At 39.6% G+C, this 25,695-nt stretch overlaps 4 protein-coding genes across 7 annotated transcripts in view; 1 reads left to right on the forward strand and 3 right to left on the reverse strand.

Annotated features, from left to right (window-relative positions):
* LOC134851561 (ranBP2-like and GRIP domain-containing protein 3) overlaps positions 1–25,695 on the forward strand; it is a 315,621-nt gene that overhangs the window by 21,028 nt on the left and 268,898 nt on the right. The window lies entirely within an intron of this gene.
* LOC134851642 (protein SDA1 homolog) lies at positions 7,126–9,840 on the reverse strand. Its single transcript, XM_063867818.1, is given in 3 exon segments — positions 7,126–8,232; positions 8,624–8,986; positions 8,989–9,840. Coding segments are annotated over 3 exon segments (2,211 nt in total). The 5' UTR covers positions 9,814–9,840; the 3' UTR covers positions 7,126–7,209.
* Positions 13,018–14,792, reverse strand: LOC134852049 (uncharacterized). Its single transcript, XM_063868329.1, has 2 exons — positions 14,601–14,792; positions 13,018–14,549 (listed from the first exon to the last, which is right to left on the reverse strand). The coding sequence occupies exons 1-2, from the start codon at positions 14,790–14,792 to the stop codon at positions 13,104–13,106; spliced, it is 1,638 nt and encodes a 545-aa protein (XP_063724399.1). The 3' UTR covers positions 13,018–13,103.
* On the reverse strand, positions 22,653–25,336 carry LOC134851701 (protein SDA1 homolog). Its single transcript, XM_063867904.1, has 2 exons — positions 24,145–25,336; positions 22,653–23,753 (listed from the first exon to the last, which is right to left on the reverse strand). The coding sequence occupies exons 1-2, from the start codon at positions 25,333–25,335 to the stop codon at positions 22,737–22,739; spliced, it is 2,208 nt and encodes a 735-aa protein (XP_063723974.1). The 5' UTR covers position 25,336; the 3' UTR covers positions 22,653–22,736.

Raw genomic sequence — 25,695 nt, forward strand, 5'->3', positions numbered from 1 at the left:
TTTTAAAAGCGCTGATCCCCCATAACCCAACTTCTTAGCTATCTTGACGCAATTTCCAAAACAATTGAAGATCCTGATGCTGCAATCGAAGCAGTTTACCACTTCGACTTCTCAAAGGCGTTTGAAAAACTAAATCATGAGTTTAAAAAAAAGTTGCAGCGTATCGGAGTCTGAGGGCGCCTACTCTTCATTATCAAAAGTTACCTCAATGACCGAAGACAATACACGTTCAAGTTGGACAGAGTAAATCATTCTGCCTTTTCATAACCAGCAGATCCACACAAGGGTCTATTCTCGGGCATCTGTTGTATCTTTCTTATGTTTTCGACATGAACGACAGCGTCAATTCTATACCTTTTATACTTGCCGATGATATCAATATGCCAGCTTGGAAGTGCTTCCTCACTACAATCAGAATTAGACTTACTTGCGACCTGGTGTAGCTCAGATGATATTCAACTTCGACAAATTTCATCAAATCTCTTTCGTCAGAAAAAAAACAAACGCTTCAGAAACACACCTGACGAAAAACCCACACACTCAAAGAGCACACCTAAGAAGCGGAGCGGACACCTTGCGCACGAGTTACCCGAAGCACAACAGTTTCTAAAGGATGACCACTCTCATATGTGATTCTCTCAAGGATGATAAGAGATGAGTGCCAAGCTTAGGGCGAACCCCTATCTGATCGATTATGGCAGTAGTTGTTTGGAATTTAGGATAAATTTTTCTGTTTGAAGGCATAATCGAACATTGTATTAGAAATCTAATGTAAGACAAGGACCAAAAATTGAAATTAAATATCCCGAAATGGTAACATTATTTTCAATCCAGCTTCAGGCAATCAAACGAGAGGGACTACTTTTTAAAAGACAGGCTCCGAACGAGCAACACAAGGAAGAGCGGCGAAAAATGACTTATCAACACTGAGGTGCAAGATTTTACTTTTCCACATAGGTCAATAAACAACAAAGAGAATCTCGCGCACGTTTTTTGTGCACATTTATCCTTGACGTAGCCGAATCCCCTAACGGGTTATAAGCCTTCAGTTCTTGTCTCCTAACAAGATTTTTTCCCCTAATAGGGGGCACTATGGAAATAAAGCTGCCGCGGGTGAACCCTGGCGGACTCTAGGCCAAGAGAGCTTGATTGACTGCGAATGCAGTGGGTGCACCTCTTGCACCGGGCCTACCGCCCCTTGTGCCTAGAAAGGGCAAAATCGCAAGGGTAAAGACGTACAAAAAATAAATCTCAAGTAAACATCCTGCAAAGCAACCAAATTTGGAACTCCCAAATATGGATCTCGCAAAAGCCTACGTACTCGAAGAGCAAAACACAAAAGCCGAGCGGACATGTATAGCACGCGTGATTCGAAGCACTAGATTCTAAAGGATGACCACTCTTATATTTGATTCCCTCAAGGATGACAAGAGATGAGTGCCAACCTCTTTGGGCAAACCACTGTCGTCGACCTAGCGGAGTAGCCACTGACCAGTAGTCTATGGAATTAGGAATAAAAATTTCCAATTTTAGGCAGAATCCTGTATTGTATTATAAATACAATTTGTGACTATGACCGAAATTAGGGAAAATTTTTCCTAAAATATTAGAGCTACTCGCAATCAACTTTGAAGCCATCAAACACACAGGAAGAGCGGCAACAAATGACTTATCAACACTGAGGTGCAAGATTGTAATTTTCTACATTGGTCAATAAACAACAAAGAGAATCTCGCGCACGTTTTTTGTGCACACTTATCCTTGACGTAGCCGAATCCCCTAACGTGTTATAAGCCTTCAGTTCTTGTCTCCTAACAAGATTTTTCCCCTAATAGGGGGCACTATGGAAATAAGGCTGCCGTGGGTGAACCCTGGCGGACTCTAGGCCAAGAGAGCTTGATTGACTACGAATGCAGTGGGTGCACTTCTTGCACCGGGCCTACCGCCCCTTGTGCCTAGAAAGGGCAAAATCGCAAGGGTAAAGACGTACAAAAAATAAATCTCAAGTAAACATCCTGCAAAGCAACCAAATTTGGAACTCCCAAAAATGGATCTCGCAAAAACCTACGTACTCGAATAGCAAAACACAGAAGCGGAGCGGACATGTATAGCGCGCGTGATTCGAAGCACTAGATTCTAAAGGATGACCACTCTCATATTTGATTCCGTCAAGGATGACAAGAGATGAGTGCCAACCTCTTTGGGCAAACCACTATCGTCGACCTAGCGGAGTAGCCACTGACCAGTAGTCTATGGAATTAGGAATAAAAATTTCCAATTTAGGCAGAATCCTGTATTGTATTATAAATACAATTCGGGACTATGACCGAAATTAGGGAATATTTTTGCTAAAATATTAGAGCTACTCGCAATCAACTTTGAAGCCATCAAACCAGAGGGACTACCTTTTCTAAGACAGACTCCGAACGAGCCACACAGAAACAGCGTTCACCAATGAGTTTTCAACAATGGGGTCCAATAATGCATTTTCCAGATTGGTCAAATAACAGCAAAGAGAATCTCAAGCATCATTTTTTGTGCACACTTATCCTTGACGTGGCCGGATGCCCTGACGGGTTATAAGCCCTTCATTTTTGTCTCCTAACGAAACCTCGCCCCCCTTATAGGGAGCACTAAGTGACAAAGGCTGCCCGAGGCGGCCCCTAGCAGTTACTTGCCCAAGAGAAAATGATTGACTGCGAATGCAGTGGTTGCACCTGGTGCACCAGTCTTAGCGCCCCTTGTGCCCAGAAAGCGTAAAATCTAAAAGTTAAGATAGATTCCAATTTCGGCATAATCGTGTATTGTATTACAAAAACACTGCAAGACTGACCAAAAATTTATATTATTTATCCCAAAATCTAAAAACTACTCGCAATCAACCCTGAGGCAATCAAACGAAAGGTAAAACCTTTTAAAATACAGGTTCCGTACAAGCCACACGAATAGAGTCGACAAATGACTTTTCAACCCATACAGGTCAATTAACAACTAGAATCTCGCGCACCATTTTTTGTGCAGACTTATCTTTGACGTGACCGGATCCCCTAACGGGTAATAAGCCCTTAGTTTTTGTCTCCTAACGAGACCTTGTCCCCCCTATAGGGGGCACTATGGGACGAAAGCTGCCGGGGTGGATCCTAGCGACCCCTAGGCTAGGAGAATCTGATTGATTGCGAATATAGTGGGTGCACCTGTTGCACCGGTCCTACCGTCCCTTGTGCCCGAAAAGGGTAAAGTCGCAAGGGTAAAGACGTACAAAAAATAAATCTCAAGTAAACATCCTGCAAAGCAACCAAATTTGGAACTCCCAAATATGGATCCCGCAAAAGCCTACGTACTCGAAGAGCAAAACACAGAAGCCGAGCGGACATGTATAGCACGCGTGATTCGAAGCAATAGATTCTAAGGGATAGTCACTCTCATATTTGATTCGCTCAAAGATGATACGAGATGAGTACCAATCTTTGAGCAAACCACTATTAGGCAGTGGGTTTGCGGGTCAACGATGTCCATAATGGTTGCGAACACCAAGCGTCGGTCAACAAGGCTTCTCATGGCTGATAACACTATCAGGCAGCGGGTCAACAATATGTATAATGTTTGAGAACATTGTCGGGCAGCGGGTTTTCGGGTAAGCACTATGTATAATGGTTGATAACAGCATCAGGTAGCGTGGTTGCGGTACAACGATATGTAGAATGAATAATTACACGATCAGGCAGCGAGTTTGCGGGTCGACAGTAAGTATAATGGTTGATAACTCTGCCAGGACCGGTTGCTTGTGACGTACAAGGCATCTCGTAGAAAAATATTACAATGCCCGCCCAATTTGATCCCACGCCGCAAACCTTTCTTGATCAAATTGCAAACGGTCTTACAAGCAGCTCTCCGTGTCTTGTCCGAACTCCATTGACCACCTACGCAACTGTATGCAAACTGATAACCGTGCAACAAGCTTTAAGCGGTACAATTACACCTGATATCGTAACTTGATTTCCATACACCTACTTCCCATATCAAAACCAATTGTAAACAAAGATAGAACAATTCATGTCCTTTCTTCTGTGTGGCACAATCGACAGTTATAGTCGAACAAGCCAATCGGAACACAGTTTTTGTAGACAAATGACTTAAAAAAAGAAAAATGTTTACAAAAATTTCTTATTTTTTTTCAAAAACTAAGTTTAATCGAATAAAACCAAGTTTTCACGGCTTAAAAAAACCTGCATGCAAACCTTATTAGCTAGAAAATAGACCAAAAATCAAAAAATTCAAACCGGGTTTTCTTGCAGAATTTTTAAAATTTTCTTGAATATTTTGATTCCAAAAACGGCGCTAAAAAATCCCAGAAGCTAACATTACTCGATCAAAATTAAGTTTCCCCGGCTTAAATTCAGCTTAGATAAGCCTACATGCTCAATTTTTTGGCTGCAAATTAGACCATAAATCAAAAAAAACTTCAACCGGTTTTTCTCGACACTGATTCCCATAATGGCATTTAAATCTCCAAAAACTTATTTTACTCGAGCAAATATAAAATTAAGCATGATTGAGCTATAGTAAACGGTCTAAATTAAGCATAAATAAGCTTGCTCGCTCGCTTGAATTTAGACTAAAAATCAAAAAAAATCTCACGCCCGTTTTTTTCAAAAAGTTGTTCGAATCAAGGGCTTTAATATGATGTATAAATCGACCTATTCCGACTATTATTTGTAGTACCTTATTTTGCGTCAAAACAAAAAAAATTAAAGCACAGCCGAATACAAGTTCCTCCGAATTTTTCAAATGGTCGAAGAATTACATTTTGAAGATCAATTTTTGAAGCAAAATACTTTAGAGCACTGATTAATGATGGCAAAGTCAATTGTAAAAAAAAATCATAAGTTCCCGTTGTGCCTACCCGAAAACTCCTCTACCACGGAAAGGCTCCCTAAAATAACTACAGTCCGATTTTAAAACCTGTCTTGAATGAATAGACCTTAATCGCCCGAACTTTCCTTGAATCCTGCCCCCATATTGCATTTCGCCTTCGCAGCAACCCAAATAACCAGCTTAGAGATCTGTGGCTACAGCCGACCAAAGTAACAAAGTTCATTGGACTAAGTCAAGCCCGCATGACTAGCTCCCGATGCAATGGTCTTAAAGCTCGACTTAAATATATGTTGGTCACTTTTTTGATAAAATTAAATGAATTAGAAAAAAAACTAGAATAATAAGTTATTTTTCATTCCGCTGGGAAATCTTGAATAAAATCTATTTTCGAAACTAGAAGTCGATCACCTTTTTCGTAACCTTCAACTATTTGGTGTTCGATAGTGCAGTTTGCTTTCCTTTAAACGTCAAATCGCTAAAGATCAACTTTGAGCCTGAACGAAAAAACGTTTCCTGAAAAACAAACAAATAATCATCACGACCTATATAAAAGTCTTCACTACGTTCGAGAACTCGAGAAGACGCGATATCTCTCTCGCTTTGTATTTGACACCTTCAATAATTTACAAATTTATCAAACTGCAATTATTCGATAGATCAAACCGAAAACAATTCGAGAACAAGCTAACTGACGCTCCTATAGAAACGGTAAAAAACGGAAAACAAACGATGCAAGAAATATCTACGTAAGGAAAAAAAACAACAGTATATAGAAATCAGCAAAGCGGGTCGGAAAAAGTGAATCCGTGCTTAACTTTCAGAAATTAGAATATAGCCATTCAGAAATTGAGATACTGAAGTCAAGCTTCAAAAATTACAAATAGAAGAAGCTGAGCATCGCACCCTGTTCAATACAAAAACAAACACAGAAGCGACGCTTCGCAAAAACTAATGAGAACACAACAAGAGCAGCTCTATAAAGTGCAAAAAGAAAAATTAGAAATAAGCCTCGAATTAGTAAAAATTCGGCTTGTCTGAGAATCCTGCAACCTAGAGATTAAGAGTCTCGCACACTGACCACTCAACCACGGCCGCTTGCTAGGTACCAAACACTAGCCACAAATAAAGCAGAGAACAGATGCTATGCAATTTATAAAGGTTCAGTGAAATTTCCAAATAAGTGAAAACTTTTAATCAACACTTTTATTTGCGAGTTAAATTACAAAAATAGAAGGTTTCTAATAATACACTCCGCTGATCGCAAAGGTAAAAATTAAGAAGATTTGGGAATGGTAGAAAGAAGCCGAAATTTCAAAAAGTCCACTCTCGGGAACTAAGCCGACAAAAATAAGCAGACGGACAATAATCAAAACAAGCCGAAAATTTACAGTTTGCAAAAAAAAACAGACTGGAATGAAACTACCGGCTTTGTCATCTCAGCAAAAATGTTACATCAACTTCAAACAAAGCTGATATTCTGAAAAAAAGTCGGGCCATGGTAACTAAGCCAACAAAATTAAACAGACGGACGATAGTCCGAAAAAGCGCAAAAATTATTTGCCGCATTCAAACCACAAGATTTTGCCGTCTCAAGCAGTTGCTTTACCACTACGCCAGATGCCTCCGGATGGTTGATTGAATTTATAACAAGCAAGCGGTAAAAAAAAATAGCTGAGCAGAAACGCATCAAGCCGAAAAAAAATGTTTAAAAAACTCAAAAATTTAAGTCCCCCTTCCCCCACAGAACAGACACACTAACAAAAACTTTTTCGCTCATCAAACGACGCAATAAGAAGCTACTAGGCCAAGTTAAAACAAACCGAACCCTATTATGTCGGGAAAAAAGACCAAAAAAATTTGAAAATAAATGAAACTTTCAAACCGAGGACGTAGAAATTTCAACCAACATAAAAACGAACTTCGATTATGCCGGATTTTAAATTGCTAATATTCTCGAAACATCTTTGTTGCAACAGAAAGGCCCAGTAGAATAATGAGTCCAGGATCCAGGAGATGAGTCCTGTAAATCAAGTTATTTACGGAAAAAATATATAGTACCCGATTGCAATACCCTTGCTTATCGCAAGGATAAAGAAATAAAAACTGAAACACAGAAGCGATTTTTACTTCATATACACAGAAGCAAAAAAACATATAAAATAAGACTTGCAGAACCCGGTCTTCGTCTGCTCACAAATCTCACAATAAATTCTGACCAAAGCTACGATAAAAAATTTGATAAGGAATTGATAAGACCAACTGCATTGCTTCAATTTAACAACCCCACCGTTTAAAGATAAGGGTCTTCAAATATTTTATTAGCCAATAACTATATCATTTGGGATACCTCCTTTTCAACGAGTTCCTCAGCTTCTGCTGTCTTTCAACAAATGATCTTGTACGGCTTTTGTTTTTCGTTTTGTGACGTAGCATCATGAAATTTTTCGCTCTGCCCTTTTCAACGTTTGTCGTGCTTGCATGCGGATTTTGTCTTTTCTGTGGTCGACCAAACTTTTCACGACCTTCCCTTCCCGCCAAAACAGAGGCCATCTTTGAATCCTTGTCGTGTCTTCGCTTCATATTCACTTTTGCAATCGCTTCATAAGTTGGCAACTCATTTTCACTTTCGCTCGACTCATTCTCTAAGTCATCTGAGCCGATATCTAGCACTTCTTCATCGACTTTTACTTTCTTTCCTCCTTTTTTGCTCGCTTGCTCCATCTTCCGCTTCTTGGCTTTGCTTGCAAACTGCATTTTCTTACGCAATGTTTCAATTTTGATCTTTTTGAAATCTTCGTCTATCAGGATTCTCGACTTCAACAGATCTTCTGTAGTTTCTACTTCGGAACTTTCTATTCTAATCGTACCATCGTCCAATTTTTTCTGAACTTCTGCTGAAGCACCTTGGTCTTCAGAAATACCGCCTTCCTTTTCACTTTCGTCATCCGTTTCGCATTCGTCAGTATCATCAGCGTCGTCACTGTCACACATTTCAGCTTCGGCGTCGGAAGCAACATCAGACCATTGCTCTTCGTCGTCTTCATTTTCATGATCACTCGTCTCATTATCTTCCTCTATCTCTCTTTGCAGCAACACCTCAGCTCCAGCAATTATCGGTTTTTCCGACTCCAACAGGCCTGCCATATGTTCACTTGGCTTCCCTCTATCCTTTCTTTTCAACAAATGCGGATTGATGTCTTTAAGCAGCTGAATGATAGATCGTGATGCTGTGGCTACTCCTCGGTTTCTGTGGCGTTTGAATTGTACTAGATCGTCCACTAATTCCTGGTTCCCGTTTAGTGCACTTGGACAGCGTGAAATGATTTCCCGGACTGTATTGAGTCCAACGGCCATAACCTAAACACCGCACAATTTCGCACTGCATTCGTCGCCAATTAAATGAATTTTACGTCGATCCCCAAAGTTTGAAAGGAAGTTTGGCCAAAGGTGGAATTATCACGCAGAATTAAGTAACAAAAATGAAAAGATAATTTCATGTGATACTTCATTTAAATATCATCAATTGAAAAAAAAAACATTTTCTTTTGTAAACATTTTTTTTCGAAATAATAACCAGGGTCGCAACATTCTGAGCTTCTGGAACAGCCACGAGCTGCCCTTAATTTATGCACTCTTTTTACTTAACTTTTCACGCACCTTATTGCAAACAGTCCTTTAAATCATAAAATTGAGAAAGAGAGGAGAGAGAGAAAAAGAGAGAGATAGAGAGAGAAAGAGAGAGACTAACCTCGTCGGCATTCTGGTCAGTGATGAAATTGTAGCAAATAGTTCGAACTAGCTTCTCAACCACATCGCTGGGAACAACCTCGTGGATAGCCTGCGCAGCAAACAGAAGACACTTGGTCACGTCACGTTGATGTGCGTTAAGGTACCTCTGGATGAACGGATAGAAGTTTAGAACCATTAATTGATGCATGCCAATCAATCTTGAAATCAAGTCCATGATCATCAATTTGATGTGGAACTTACCGTTGTAACCTAATAAAAACTTCAAAAGCTTCTCAGCTAACGACTGAGGGTCGTATATCAGATCCAGTGCAGGCATGTTTACTGAGGAAGAAACATTTTCCTTTTCCTCTTTTTTCAAGAGTTTTTTGCTCGTTCAATTTTCCGTGCTTTCCGTTTTGTTTTCTTTGTGATTACATTGGCTTGTAGCAAACTTTTGAGACGTTTCTCGTGTTTTTGTTTCTTTTCTTCCAGGTCATCGTGTTCGCTGTCACTATCTGGTATATCAATTTCGCCAGCATCATTTCGCTTTACAAAAAAGGCCAAAGATTTCACCAACATGACGGGATGAGATGAAAACAAACAATTCGCAATGCTGTTAACCACTTTTTCTTCTGTCCAAATGCGTTTTCTGAACATTTCTACAAGAACGTTGAGAGCGACTTTTGCAACACTGACATTCGGCACCTTCAACTTAGAAAACACAATGTTTTGCAACTCACTGTTCAGTGCCCTGTCTTTGTGGTTTTTGTTGATATTTTTGATATCAGCTTTAATCAATTTTTTAATAGAACTTCGAAGTTGCTTATCTTGACAGGTACACAACTCGAAATATACTTCAGTAGCGAACTGTGACGTGATGATTTTGCGGTTTCTGTAAAACGTGAGTGCTTTGCAGAAACTCATTCTCAGATGAGGATGCATGTTCGTTTTGTGTCTTAACAGAAGTGTTTTGAACAATACTGGAGTATCCGCTAGTTCTGCCTTGTAGCATGGTGTAATATAGGCAATAAATAGTACAAGCTGCTGTAGAGTTTTGTGAGGTTGATTAGGCTCCAGTTCAAAAAGGTCCAGGGAGCTTTTGAAATGAATGTGAGCTTGCAGAAATTCTTCGTGATAACCGACAGGATCCCTTTTTATCTTATTTTGCAACTCAAGCAGGTTGTTCAGAGACACTGCTTGGCGCGGCATTTTTACTGAAAAGTCAAACAATGTAAGGACACATACTGAGAGATTAATCGCAGAGAAAAATCAATAGATACTCGCAGTCAACAAAAGTAACTTTTGTTTTCAGTGTCCAAAATTAAGTCAACCAGATTAAGAAAACTTCTCGTTTGAATTCATTGAACTGTTATGAAAAAGTATCGACATTTTTCTGGTTTGGGGTTTATCCTTCTGCTCTTTTTGGGTGCTTAAATAACAATTTTTCCCGCATCGGGCTTGCTGTTTATTAGCTTTTTTCAGCTCGAGATCTTGAGAGGCGTTGACATTTGCGGAAGGGGTTTAGATAGTGGTAGAACTTTGTATCTTTTTTATTTTTCATTGATGTAATTATATTGTTTATTGGTGTATTTATTTAAGGCTGGTATGGGCCCTATCCAGCTTCTGCACGACCACAATCACTTCTTAAAAAATAAACTTTAATTGCAAAATGATGAGCAATAATGTAACAGTCGCCTACTTATGTCACATATGAGGTTAAGAAAAACAGGCCCTATAACCATTGGCTCAAGGGCCAGGGACACTATCTCTTGTGCTTGTGCTTTTACACCTCATTCAGTCGGAGCCAATTCGATTCGTTTAAAACATGAGACTACAAATCGTGTTACAACTTAAAAGCTACTAACAAAATAGCCCCCCCCCCACACTCTAGAAATAAGAACATCCCCATGGTTAGGTCTCTAAATACCTAAAGCAAGCGAACGCCATTGAAAACAGGGTCGAATACCGTTAGTTTCTATCAGACAGCGGACCTTTGATACATTTCAGATGGATCAACCTAAAACTCGCCTTATCTCAACATAATCACATAAAATGAACTCAAGAAATTAAATTGAGTATTCACATACCGAGTCGTGTCAGTATTACCGACACGACTCTAGATTCAAGCAAAATCATTCATTCAGCAAATTCAATAAAGTAACTAAGACTCTAGATTCAAGACTCTGGATTTTTATCGTGTGCCATTCTGCCAGATGGCACAGCGCAACCTTCCGGCGACACGAGAAAAAACGAATAAAGGCCTTAGGAACGAAAAAGTATTGCGAAGGAGGGTTGGAATATTCTAGAATTTTTATTTTTAAAATTTCGATTGAATTGTGGTTTACATGCTTTTGATCAGCTTTCGTTTACATGCGAACACAACCACATAGCTGAGTCTCGGATCCTCAGACTACATGATTGTCATTAAAAACACGGCTCAAACAACCTATTTTAATATGTTTTTGTGTGACAGTTCTATATTAAATCCAGGCATTTCGGGACCCGACATTTTTCAAACCCGAAACCCGATTACCCGATAAGCTAAAACCCGAACCCGAACCCGACGGTTTCTTCAAACCCGAACCCGAACCCGACATTCATTTCAAACCCGAAACCCGGCCCGAAACCCGAAAAAGATCTCAAAACCCGATTACCCGACCCGATACCCGACATGCCCGATTTTCAGGTAGATTAAATGGTATGAACGTTGACGCAATAAATTTGATGCGTTTTAAGAGTGTAACTTTCTCTTCAGTAAAAAACCTCAAACAAAAGAAAAATTGGGAAAGTTTTTGTCGAAACCGAAAACAGTAAACAAAAGTCGGGTTTTAGAAATCCGACATAATTGAATACCCGAACCCGAACCCGAAAATTTGTTGAACCCGAAACCCGACCCGAAACCCGAAATTTGTCTCAAAACCCGAAAACCCGACCCGATACCCGAAAACCCGAACCCGAACCCGAAATGCCTGATTAAATCCATTGGAGATGGATTGACCCTTTCCTTTTTCTAGCTACTCATGCTCTGAAATATTAAACAATAACGGTGTTAATTAAGATCTATGACATTATAGCAGCTATACAGTCAGTCTATACAGTCCCTTCACATAGACAGTCTCTGGGGGGCCAAGCCTCCGCTCCCGTAATATTCTTGAGATAACACTCTTATCTCTTATATTTCGTGTCCCGGGAGGGTCCCGTGGTATATTTCTTCCCCCACTGAAGCCTCCTTCTCCACAAATTTCCGTCGCTAAGGTTCTTATCGTGTGTTATCGCCACGATAAGAGGCTTCGTATTTTTTCGTCTCTGATACGACTGTTCTTCACAATATCTGTCGTTGTTCTTTTTTCGTCTTTTTTATTCAAAATGGCCGTCTTTTTTCTATTTCTCAGAAATGTTCACTCTTCAATCGAATATTTAAAATTAAAAATTCCAGAACATTCTGACCCTCCTTCGCAACATTTTTTTTGTTCATAAGGCCTTTAGCCGTCCTTTTTTACGTCGCCGGAAGGTTGTGCTGTGTCATCTGGCAGAATGGCACATACTCCCCGGACAAGTCTCCATCAATGTCCCTATTGATCGCATAACACCGGGTTATCGTCAAGTACATTACCTTCATCGCTCAACATGCAGATTCATGACCTTCTGACACTGTCTAAGATACTAAACAATGGATACGACCTGCCTGGGGATTGTTACTTATCATGGTATTCTCCAACTTACGATACACGTGGCTCATCGATGCAGGTCTTCTCCTTACTGCCACTTAAACTCAAAGACTTCAAGGAAAATTATGGTATCGAACTGCAAGACTTTTCAACATTTTGAATATTTTAACCAGCAGCGGACTAAAACCAAGATTCTTGAGGTTATTTTCATAATACTTCGACAACAGTTATGTTATTGATCGCATATGTGCCTGGAGATATGCGTGCATGTGCTCCAGGTGCTGTGACATCTTGTATTAACTCGTTTATTTTTTTTAAGGGTTCAACCCCTGCGGTGTACCGCGAATTTGCAATAAAAGCAATAATAATATATTTGAGCTGAGAAATATTTCTTCACTCTCAAGCAAAGCGTACGGATCATGGTAGGCCTAAAACCAGAGATACTTTTCAACTTAAAGGTATAGAACCAGTAACATCACTACTGCTTCTTTGGGTAGGTTATGTACTAAAAGTGGCAAAATATTTCAGTAGTATTACCTTTTTCCTCCAAGAAATGAATTCAAGGGGTCTGACTATTGGGGTATAAATAAAACTCCAATGTTCATAAGCAAACACCTTTCTGCTCTTCCCGTATAGAGCATGATATAGTAGGCCACTACGGAACAAAAAACAGCATCCTTTTCTCAAAAACAGTAAGTCGCAAAAATTTGCAAGCTGGAATCTTTTTGCAGCTTGAAAAGCAACAAAAATGAACTTCTTCTTTTTAATACTCAGTTTCATGGAATTACAATTTAGGCAAATACCAGTAAAGCAAAAAGATCTATTGCAAAATCAAAAAGTAAATTTTGACTCTTTCTTATCATCTTCTCGTGCCATTGGTTCAATTGCAACGCCTACCTTCTTTCGGATCCTCGGTTCAATCAGTGACTTAAATGAGGCTGAAGTGTTGAAGTCCGGGCCAATAGGTTGCCTCATACTACTCTCAAAAGCTTCTGATTTCTTGTACCCAAATGGAACATCTCTTACTTTCAGTTGGTGTTCTGCTAGCTTCTCGTTTTGTACATTATTAAAAACAACATAGCCCATTGGCAGATTTTTTTTCATAGCCTTGTCATCTTTTTTACTTTTTGACTCTTTCAGTTTAGCTTCTTTTGTTGTGGATAACCCAGGACCAGTCCAACTTCCCCAGCCAAAATCACAAATATTTTCCTCTTTTTCAGACTTGTCCTCTTCAACCTGCATTTCTTCGATCAAATCTTCGTCGTCTTCAAATGCTTCGTGAATAGCAGATGTATTGACAGAAGTTGCTAGAAAAATATCACGATTCCCATCAGATGATCGCGACGTGGAGGTCAAAAAACTAGACGGATTGATATTTAGCTGGTTTTGGACTGATTTAAACTTGCGCTTGATTCCGCCTCCAATTTCTAGTGGTGTTTCTCCGTTGTCCTTTATATCCTTCCGAAACTCAATCACTTCCTCTGTTTCAACGTCATCAACCAGGGGCTCACTGTCGCTGCCAGATGCTTCCTCTGAATCGGGATTGGATGTTTGCTTTGGTCCTCGTTTGTTTGTCACTACTTGCCATTCTTCATCTTCGGATTCATCGCTCTCATCCACACTCATCTCTTCGTCGTCTTGTTTGACAGTCAGTGATTTATTCATTCTCCTTTTGCTCTCAAGCTCATCTTGGGTACTTTTCTCATGCTTCGCATAGTGAGCCAATTTCCTATCCCACTTTCCGGTAACCCTGTGTCTGAGTGTTGTGCGTTCGATTATTCGTCGTTCACGTAACGTTGAGCTGAGACCTTTTGAAGTCAATTCATCCTGCATTTTCTCCATTTTATATCGTGTTTTCAGTCTTTTGAATTTCTTACTTTTGACAGATTTTTCGCGCTTGAATCTAGCAAGTTGCTGTCCGGTAAGTATCCTGTGTCTTCTCAGCTCCTTCAAGCGCTGCATCGCTTCATTATAGTCCAGCTTATCTAATGATGCGGTTTCTTTAGCAGTCAAACCTGTTTCCTTGCTCGGCGCTTCGCATCCAGCCGCTTTAAGAGTCGCATAAATTTGCTGCTCTAAGGTCGACGGGTTCTGAGCTGCGCGTTTAGAAATATCAGAAGCTGTTGCGAAATGTGTCAAAGGTTCTTTGTCAAGGGGAAATAGCAACTTTTCGGCTTGTCGATTAGATTTTACCAAAGGCTCCCATTCTGAAACCTGGTTCGTTACAGCCGAAAAATCAACATTTCTTTCGGCTGCTACGGCTTTAGCTGAATTGGGCTAGGCCTTCAATGTCTTTCCTTTTCCAGATTTGTTCAGCCTTAAAGTTACATTTTTACTCTTCTTAACATTCACAGACGAGTTGACCAGTTGAGATAAGGATAAAAAATTCGCCGCCGTAGGCGCACCAATAGCCGAGATTTCACCGGTAGTTCCTAATTCTCTTCTAACGTCCTTCCTATTCTTTTGAGAGAAAGCATTGATAAGTTTCTGATGATCATTGGCATCAGTATCTTCTTCCATAACGATCTGTAAAAATCGGTAAAAATTAGCTCGTTTAAAAAACGTTTCGGTATCTTCTGCCGTTCTTCTATTTAAATGCTTAAAAAATAGTCAATAAATGCTCAAAAAACGTGTCGGAAAAACAAGATCGACCAAAATTAATCAGGCTAGTTTTGAAATAAAAGGATGCACAGACAATAGAATGTGAAATTAGCATCCAAAGAAAACTTACCAAACTGTTACAACAAAACAATGCAGCTTTCCAAGTCGATCAGCTAGTTGTTCCGCAAAAATCAACAAACTGGTGTCTTACCAGAAGAGTGGAAAGTTGGCAAGGTTACCGCAATTTTTTCAGAAAGGTTCGAAAACGGATTTTGCTAAATATCGACCTATCACGCTACTGAACATTATCTCAAAGATCTTCAAAAAAAAGTGTCTTCCAAAACATCATTCATTTTTTAAAAGCGCTGATCCCCCATAACCCAACTTCTTAGCTATCTTGACGCAATTTCCAAAACAATTGAAGATCCTGATGCTGCAATCGAAGCAGTTTACCACTTCGACTTCTCAAAGGCGTTTGAAAAACTAAATCATGAGTTTAAAAAAAGTTGCAGCGTATCGGAGTCTGAGGGCGCCTACTCTTCATTATCAAAAGTTACCTCAATGACCGAAGACAATACACGTTCAAGTTGGACAGAGTAAATCATTCTGCCTTTTCATAACCAGCAGATCCACACAAGGGTCTATTCTCGGGCATCTGTTGTATCTTTCTTATGTTTTCGACATGAACGACAGCGTCAATTCTATACCTTTTATACTTGCCGATGATATCAATATGCCAGCTTGGAAGTGCTTCCTCACTACAATCAGAATTAGACTTACTTGCGACCTGGTGTAGCTCAGATGATATTCAACTTCGACAAATTTCATCAAATCTCTTTCGTCAGAAAAAAAACAAACGCTTCAGAAACACACCTGACGAAAAACCCACACACTCAAAGAGCACACCTAAGAAGCGGAGCGGACACCTTGCGCACGAGTTACCCGAAGCACAACAGTTTCTAAAGGATGACCACTCTCATATGTGATTCTCTCAAGGATGATAAGAGATGAGTGCCAAGCTTAGGGCGAACCCCTATCTGATCGATTATGGCAGTAGTTGTTTGGAATTTAGGATAAATTTTTCTGTTTGAAGGCATAATCGAACATTGTATTAGAAATCTAATGTAAGACAAGGACCAAAAATTGAAATTAAATATCCCGAAATGGTAACATTATTTTCAATCCAGCTTCAGGCAATCAAACGAGAGGGACTACTTTTTAAAAGACAGGCTCCGAACGAGCAACACAAGGAAGAGCGGCGAAAAATGACTTATCAACACTGAGGTGCAAGATTTTACTTTTCCACATAGGTCAATAAACAACAAAGAGAATCTCGCGCACGTTTTTTGTGCACATTTATCCTTGACGTAGCCGAATCCCCTAACGGGTTATAAGCCTTCAGTTCTTGTCTCCTAACAAGATTTTTTCCCCTAATAGGGGGCACTATGGAAATAAAGCTGCCGCGGGTGAACCCTGGCGGACTCTAGGCCAAGAGAGCTTGATTGACTGCGAATGCAGTGGGTGCACCTCTTGCACCGGGCCTACCGCCCCTTGTGCCTAGAAAGGGCAAAATCGCAAGGGTAAAGACGTACAAAAAATAAATCTCAAGTAAACATCCTGCAAAGCAACCAAATTTGGAACTCCCAAATATGGATCTCGCAAAAGCCTACGTACTCGAAGAGCAAAACACAAAAGCCGAGCGGACATGTATAGCACGCGTGATTCGAAGCACTAGATTCTAAAGGATGACCACTCTGATATTTGATTCCCTCAAGGATGACAAGAGATGAGTGCCAACCTCTTTGGGCAAACCACTGTCGTCGACCTAGCGGAGTAGCCACTGACCAGTAGTCTATGGAATTAGGAATAAAAATTTCCAATTTTAGGCAGAATCCTGTATTGTATTATAAATACAATTTGTGACTATGACCGAAATTAGGGAAAATTTTTCCTAAAATATTAGAGCTACTCGCAATCAACTTTGAAGCCATCAAACACACAGGAAGAGCGGCAACAAATGACTTATCAACACTGAGGTGCAAGATTGTAATTTTCTACATTGGTCAATAAACAACAAAGAGAATCTCGCGCACGTTTTTTGTGCACACTTATCCTTGACGTAGCCGAATCCCCTAACGTGTTATAAGCCTTCAGTTCTTGTCTCCTAACAAGATTTTTCCCCTAATAGGGGGCACTATGGAAATTAGGCTGCCGTGGGTGAACCCTGGCGGACTCTAGGCCAAGAGAGCTTGATTGACTGCGAATGCAGTGGGTGCACTTCTTGCACCGGGCCTACCGCCCCTTGTGCCTAGAAAGGGCAAAATCGCAAGGGTAAAGACGTACAAAAAATAAATCTCAAGTAAACATCCTGCAAAGCAACCAAATTTGGAACTCCCAAAAATGGATCTCGCAAAAACCTACGTACTCGAATAGCAAAACACAGAAGCGGAGCGGACATGTATAGCACGCGTGATTCGAAGCACTAGATTCTAAAGGATGACCACTCTCATATTTGATTCCGTCAAGGATGACAAGAGATGAGTGCCAACCTCTTTGGGCAAACCACTATCGTCGACCTAGCGGAGTAGCCACTGACCAGTAGTCTATGGAATTAGGAATAAAAATTTCCAATTTAGGCAGAATCCTGTATTGTATTATAAATACAATTCAGGACTATGACCGAAATTAGGGAATATTTTTGCTAAAATATTAGAGCTACTCGCAATCAACTTTGAAGCCATCAAACCAGAGGGACTACCTTTTCTAAGACAGACTCCGAACGAGCCACACAGAAACAGCGTTCACCAATGAGTTTTCAACAATGGGGTCCAATAATGCATTTTCCAGATTGGTCAAATAACAGCAAAGAGAATCTCAAGCATCATTTTTTGTGCACACTTATCCTTGACGTGGCCGGATCCCCTGACGGGTTATAAGCCCTTCATTTTTGTCTCCTAACGAAACCTCGCCCCCCTTATAGGGAGCACTAAGTGACAAAGGCTGCCCGAGGCGGCCCCTAGCAGTTACTTGCCCAAGATAAAATGATTGACTGCGAATGCAGTGGTTGCACCTGGTGCACCAGTCTTAGCGCCCCTTGTGCCCAGAAAGCGTAAAATCTAAAAGTTAAGATAGATTCCAATTTCGGCATAATCGTGTATTGTATTACAAAAACACTGCAAGACTGACCAAAAATTAATATTATTTATCCCAAAATCTAAAAACTACTCGCAATCAACCCTGAGGCAATCAAACGAAAGGTAAAACCTTTTAAAATACAGGTTCCGTACAAGCCACACGAATAGAGTCGACAAATGACTTTTCAACCCATACAGGTCAATTAACAACTAGAATCTCGCGCACCATTTTTTGTGCAGACTTATCTTTGACGTGACCGGATCCCCTAACGGGTAATAAGCCCTTAGTTTTTGTCTCCTAACGAGACCTTGTCCCCCCTATAGGGGGCACTATGGGACGAAAGCTGCCGGGGTGGATCCTAGCGTCCCCTAGGCTAGGAGAATCTGATTGATTGCGAATATAGTGGGTGCACCTGTTGCACCGGTCCTACCGTCCCTTGTGCCCGAAAAGGGTAAAGTCGCAAGGGTAAAGACGTACAAAAAATAAATCTCAAGTAAACATCCTGCAAAGCAACCAAATTTGGAACTCCCAAATATGGATCCCGCAAAAGCCTACGTACTCGAAGAGCAAAACACAGAAGCCGAGCGGACATGTATAGCACGCGTGATTCGAAGCAACAGATTCTAAGGGATAGTCACTCTCATATTTGATTCGCTCAAAGATGATACGAGATGAGTACCAATCTTTGAGCAAACCACTATTAGGCAGTGGGTTTGCGGGTCAACGATGTCCATAATGGTTGCGAACACCAAGCGTCGGTCAACAAGGCTTCTCATGGCTGATAACACTATCAGGCAGCGGGTCAACAATATGTATAATGTTTGAGAACATTGTCGGGCAGCGGGTTTTCGGGTAAGCACTATGTATAATGGTTGATAACAGCATCAGGTAGCGTGGTTGCGGTACAACGATATGTAGAATGAATAATTACACGATCAGGCAGCGAGTTTGCGGGTCGACAGTAAGTATAATGGTTGATAACTCTGCCAGGACCGGTTGCTTGTGACGTACAAGGCATCTCGTAGAAAAATATTACAATGCCCGCCCAATTTGATCCCACGCCGCAAACCTTTCTTGATCAAATTGCAAACGGTCTTACAAGCAGCTCTCCGTGTCTTGTCCGAACTCCATTGACCACCTACGCAACTGTATGCAAACTGATAACCGTGCAACAAGCTTTAAGCGGTACAATTACACCTGATATCGTAACTTGATTTCCATACACCTACTTCCCATATCAAAACCAATTGTAAACAAAGATAGAACAATTCATGTCCTTTCTTCTGTGTGGCACAATCGACAGTTATAGTCGAACAAGCCAATCGGAACACAGTTTTTGTAGACAAATGACTTAAAAAAAGAAAAATGTTTACAAAAATTTCTTATTTTTTTTCAAAAACTAAGTTTAATCGAATAAAACCAAGTTTTCACGGCTTAAAAAAACCTGCATGCAAACCTTATTAGCTAGAAAATAGACCAAAAATCAAAAAATTCAAACCGGGTTTTCTTGCAGAATTTTTAAAATTTTCTTGAATATTTTGATTCCAAAAACGGCGCTAAAAAATCCCAGAAGCTAACATTACTCGATCAAAATTAAGTTTCCCCGGCTTAAATTCAGCTTAGATAAGCCTACATGCTCAATTTTTTGGCTGCAAATTAGACCATAAATCAAAAAAAACTTCAACCGGTTTTTCTCGACACTGATTCCCATAATGGCATTTAAATCTCCAAAAACTTATTTTACTCGAGCAAATATAAAATTAAGCATGATTGAGCTATAGTAAACGGTCTAAATTAAGCATAAATAAGCTTGCTCGCTCGCTTGAATTTAGACTAAAAATCAAAAAAAATCTCACGCCGGTTTTTTTCAAAAAGTTGTTCGAATCAAGGGCTTTAATATGATGTATAAATCGACCTATTCCGACTATTATTTGTAGTACCTTATTTTGCGTCAAAACAAAAAAAAATTAAAGCACAGCCGAATACAAGTTCCTCCGAATTTTTCAAATGGTCGAAGAATTACATTTTGAAGATCAATTTTTGAAGCAAAATACTTTAGAGCACTGATTAATGATGGCAAAGTCAATTGTAAAAAAAATCATAAGTTCCCGTTGTTACCCGAAAACTCCTCTACCACGGAAAGGCTCCCTAAAATAACTACAGTCCGATTTTAAAACCTGTCTTGAATGAATAGACCTTAATCGCCCGAACTTTCCTTGAATCCTGCCCCCATATTGCATTTCGCCTTCGCAGCAACCCAAATAACCAGCTTAGAGATCTGTGGCTACAGCCGACCAAAGTAACAAAGTTCATTGGACTAAGTCAAGCCCGCATGACTAGCTCCCGATGCAATCAACAACATTGCTTGAGCAATAAAACTCTCGAATGTCATAAATGCATGCCAAACAAGAACTCATACATTCAATAGCACTAGGCGGGCTTGAGAAGAATAATAATTTTGAAAAAAAAAATCAGCCGAATACCGGTTAACGTTGAAATTATCAATTCGAAAAAAAACTAAAAACATTCCTTACATTTAAAACAAACTTCCATCAAACCGAAAATATGGCCACCAAAAAGAAAAAACTTGCAAACAAAAACATCGACTTGTTTTTTTTTAATAAATCTCAACGTTCGAATTTCAAAGAAAAAATATATGGTCTTAAAGCTCGACTTAAATATATGTTGGTCACTTTTTTGATAAAATTAAATGAATTAGAAAAAAAACTAGAATAATAAGTTATTTTTCATTCCGCTGGGAAATCTTGAATAAAATCTATTTTCGAAACTAGAAGTCGATCACCTTTTTCGTAACCTTCAACTATTTGGTGTTCGATAGTGCAGTTTGCTTTCCTTTAAACGTCAAATCGCTAAAGATCAACTTTGAGCCTGAACGAAAAAACGTTTCCTGAAAAACAAACAAATAATCATCACGACCTATATAAAAGTCTTCACTACGTTCGAGAACTCGAGAAGACGCGATATCTCTCTCGCTTTGTATTTGACACCTTCAATAATTTACAAATTTATCAAACTGCAATTATTCGATAGATCAAACCGAAAACAATTCGAGAACAAGCTAACTGACGCTCCTATAGAAACGGTAAAAAACGGAAAACAAACGATGCAAGAAATATCTACGTAAGGAAAAAAAACAACAGTATATAGAAATCAGCAAAGCGGGTCGGAAAAAGTGAATCCGTGCTTAACTTTCAGAAATTAGAATATAGCCATTCAGAAATTGAGATACTGAAGTCAAGCTTCAAAAATTACAAATAGAAGAAGCTGAGCATCGCACCCTGTTCAATACAAAAACGAACACAGAAGCGACGCTTCGCAAAAACTAATGAGAACACAACAAGAGCAGCTCTATAAAGTGCAAAAAGAAAAATTAGAAATAAGCCTCGAATTAGTAAAAATTCGGCTTGTCTGAGAATCCTGCAACCTAGAGATTAAGAGTCTCGCACACTGACCACTCAACCACGGCCGCTTGCTAGGTACCAAACACTAGCCACAAATAAAGCAGAGAACAGATGCTATGCAATTTATAAAGGTTCAGTGAAATTTCCAAATAAGTGAAAACTTTTAATCAACACTTTTATTTGCGAGTTAAATTACAAAAATAGAAGGTTTGTAATAATACACTCCGCTGATCGCAAAGGTAAAAATTAAGAAGATTTGGGAATGGTAGAAAGAAGCCGAAATTTCAAAAAGTCCACTCTTGGGAACTAAGCCGACAAAAATAAGCAGACGGACAATAATCAAAACAAGCCGAAAATTTACAGTTTGCAAAAAAAACAGACTGGAATGAAACTACCGGCTTTGTCATCTCAGCAAAAATGTTACATCAACTTCAAACAAAGCTGATATTCTGAAAAAAAGTCGGGCCATGGTAACTAAGCCAACAAAATTAAACAGACGGACGATAGTCCGAAAAAGCGCAAAAATTATTTGCCGCATTCAAACCACAAGATTTTGCCGTCTCAAGCAGTTGCTTTACCACTACGCCAGATGCCTCCGGATGGTTGATTGAATTTATAACAAGCAAGCGGTAAAAAAAAATAGCTGAGCAGAAACGCATCAAGCCGAAAAAAAATGTTTAAAAAACTCAAAAATTTAAGTCCCCCTTCCCCCACAGAACAGACACACTAACAAAAACTTTTTCGCTCATCAAACGACGCAATAAGAAGCTACTAGGCCAAGTTAAAACAAACCGAACCCTATTATGTCGGGAAAAAATACCAAAAAAATTTGAAAATAAATGAAACTTTCAAACCGAGGACGTAGAAATTTCAACCAACATAAAAACGAACTTCGATTATGCCGGATTTTAAATTGCTAATATTCTCGAAACATCTTTGTTGCAACAGAAAGGCCCAGTAGAATAATGAGTCCAGGATCCAGGAGATGAGTCCTGTAAATCAAGTTATTTACGGAAAAAATATATAGTACCCGATTGCAATACCCTTGCTTATCGCAAGGATAAAGAAATAAAAACTGAAACACAGAAGCGATTTTTACTTCATATACACAGAAGCAAAAAAACATATAAAATAAGACTTGCAGAACCCGGTCTTCGTCTGCTCACAAATCTCACAATAAATTCTGACCAAAGCTACGATAAAAAATTTGATAAGGAATTGATAAGACCAACTGCATTGCTTCAATTTAACAACCCCACCGTTTAAAGATAAGGGTCTTCAAATATTTTATTAGCCAATAACTATATCATTTGGGATACCTCCTTTTCAACGAGTTCCTCAGCTTCTGCTGTCTTTCAACAAATGATCTTGTACGGCTTTTGTTTTTCGTTTTGTGACGTAGCATCATGAAATTTTTCGCTCTGCCCTTTTCAACGTTTGTCGTGCTTGCATGCGGATTTTGTCTTTTCTGTGGTCGACCAAACTTTTCACGACCTTCCCTTCCCGCCAAAACAGAGGCCATCTTTGAATCCTTGTCGTGTCTTCGCTTCATATTCACTTTTGCAATCGCTTCATAAGTTGGCAACTCATTTTCACTTTCGCTCGACTCATTCTCTAAGTCATCTGAGCCGATATCTAGCACTTCTTCATCGACTTTTACTTTCTTTCCTCCTTTTTTGCTCGCTTGCTCCATCTTCCGCTTCTTGGCTTTGCTTGCAAACTGCATTTTCTTACGCAATGTTTCAATTTTGATCTTTTTGAAATCTTCGTCTGTCAGGATTCTCGACTTCAACAGATCTTCTGTAGTTTCTACTTCGGAACTTTCTATTCTAATGGTACCATCGTCCAATTTTTTCTGAACTTCTGCTGAAGCACCTTGGTCTTCAGAAATACCGCCTTCCTTTTCACTTTCGTCATCCGTTTCGCATTCGTCAGTATCATCAGCGTCGTCACTGTCACACATTTCAGCTTCGGAAGCAACATCAGACCATTGCTCTTCGTCGTCTTCATTTTCATGATCACTCGTCTCATTATCTTCCTCTATCTCTCTTTGCAGCAACACCTCAGCTCCAGCAATTATCGGTTTTTCCGACTCCAACAGGCCTGCCATATGTTCACTTGGCTTCCCTCTATCCTTTCTTTTCAACAAATGCGGATTGATGTCTTTAAGCAGCTGAATGATAGATCGTGATGCTGTGACTACTCCTCGGTTTCTGTGGCGTTTGAATTGTACTAGATCGTCCACTAATTCCTGGTTCCCGTTTAGTGCACTTGGACAGCGTGAAATGATTTCCCGGACTGTATTGAGTCCAACGGCCATAACCTAAACACCGCACAATTTCGCACTGCATTCGTCGCCAATTAAATTAATTTTACGTCGATCCCCAAAGTTTGAAAGGAAGTTTGGCCAAAGGTGGAATTATCACGCAGAATTAAGTAACAAAAATGAAAAGATAATTTCATGTGATACTTCATTTAAATATCATCAATTGAAAAAAAAAACATTTTCTTTTGTAAACATTTTTTTTCGAAATAATAACCAGGGTCGCAACATTCTGAGCTTCTGGAACAGCCACGAGCTGCCCTTAATTTATGCACTCTTTTTACTTAACTTTTCACGCACCTTATTGCAAACAGTCCTTTAAATCATAAAATTGAGAAAGAGAGGAGAGAGAGAAAAAGAGAGAGATAGAGAGAGAAAGAGAGAGACTAACCTCGTCGGCATTCTGGTCAGTGATGAAATTGTAGCAAATAGTTCGAACTAGCTTCTCAACCACATCGCTGGGAACAACCTCGTGGATAGCCTGCGCAGCAAACAGAAGACACTTGGTCACGTCACGTTGATGTGCGTTAAGGTACCTCTGGATGAACGGATAGAAGTTTAGAACCATTAATTGATGCATGCCAATCAATCTTGAAATCAAGTCCATGATCATCAATTTGATGTGGAACTTACCGTTGTAACCTAATAAAAACTTCAAAAGCTTCTCAGCTAACGACTGAGGGTCGTATATCAGATCCAGTGCAGGCATGTTTACTGAGGAAGAAACATTTTCCTTTTCCTCTTTTTTCAAGAGTTTTTTTGCTCGTTCAATTTTCCGTGCTTTCCGTTTTGTTTTCTTTGTGATTACATTGGCTTGTAGCAAACTTTTGAGACGTTTCTCGTGTTTTTGTTTCTTTTCTTCCAGGTCATCGTGTTCGCTGTCACTATCTGGTATATCAATTTCGCCAGCATCATTTCGCTTTACAAAAAAGGCCAAAGATTTCACCAACATGACGGGATGAGATGAAAACAAACAATTCGCAATGCTGTTAACCACTTTTTCTTCTGTCCAAATGCGTTTTCTGAACATTTCTACAAGAACGTTGAGAGCGACTTTTGCAACACTGACATTCGGCACCTTCAACTTAGAAAACACAATGTTTTGCAACTCACTGTTCAGTGCCCTGTCTTTGTGGTTTTTGTTGATATTTTTGATATCAGCTTTAATCAATTTTTTAATAGAACTTCGAAGTTGCTTATCTTGACAGGTACACAACTCGAAATATACTTCAGTAGCGAACTGTGACGTGATGATTTTGCGGTTTCTGTAAAACGTGAGTGCTTTGCAGAAACTCATTCTCAGATGAGGATGCATGTTCGTTTTGTGTCTTAACAGAAGTGTTTTGAACAATACTGGAGTATCCGCTAGTTCTGCCTTGTAGCATGGTGTAATATAGGCAATAAATAGTACAAGCTGCTGTAGAGTTTTGTGAGGTTGATTAGGCTCCAGTTCAAAAAGGTCCAGGGAGCTTTTGAAATGAATGTGAGCTTGCAGAAATTCTTCGTGATAACCGACAGGATCCCTTTTTATCTTATTTTGCAACTCAAGCAGGTTGTTCAGAGACACTGCTTGTCGCGGCATTTTTACTGAAAAGTCAAACAATGTAAGGACACATACTGAGAGATTAATCGCAGAGAAAAATCAATAGATACTCGCAGTCAACAAAAGTAACTTTTGTTTTCAGTGTCCAAAATTAAGTCAACCAGATTAAGAAAACTTCTCGTTTGAATTCATTGAACTGTTATGAAAAAGTATCGACATTTTTCTGGTTTGGGGTTTATCCTTCTGCTCTTTTTGGGTGCTTAAATAACAATTTTTCCCGCATCGGGCTTGCTGTTTATTAGCTTTTTTCTGCTCGAGATCTTGAGAGGCGTTGACATTTGCGGAAGGGGTTTAGATAGTGGTAGAACTTTGTATCTTTTTTATTTTTCATTGATGTAA

The sequence above is a fragment of the Symsagittifera roscoffensis genome, chromosome 7, assembly GCF_963678635.1.
Source record: "Symsagittifera roscoffensis chromosome 7, txSymRosc1.1, whole genome shotgun sequence".
Lineage (NCBI taxonomy): Eukaryota > Metazoa > Xenacoelomorpha > Acoela > Convolutidae > Symsagittifera > Symsagittifera roscoffensis.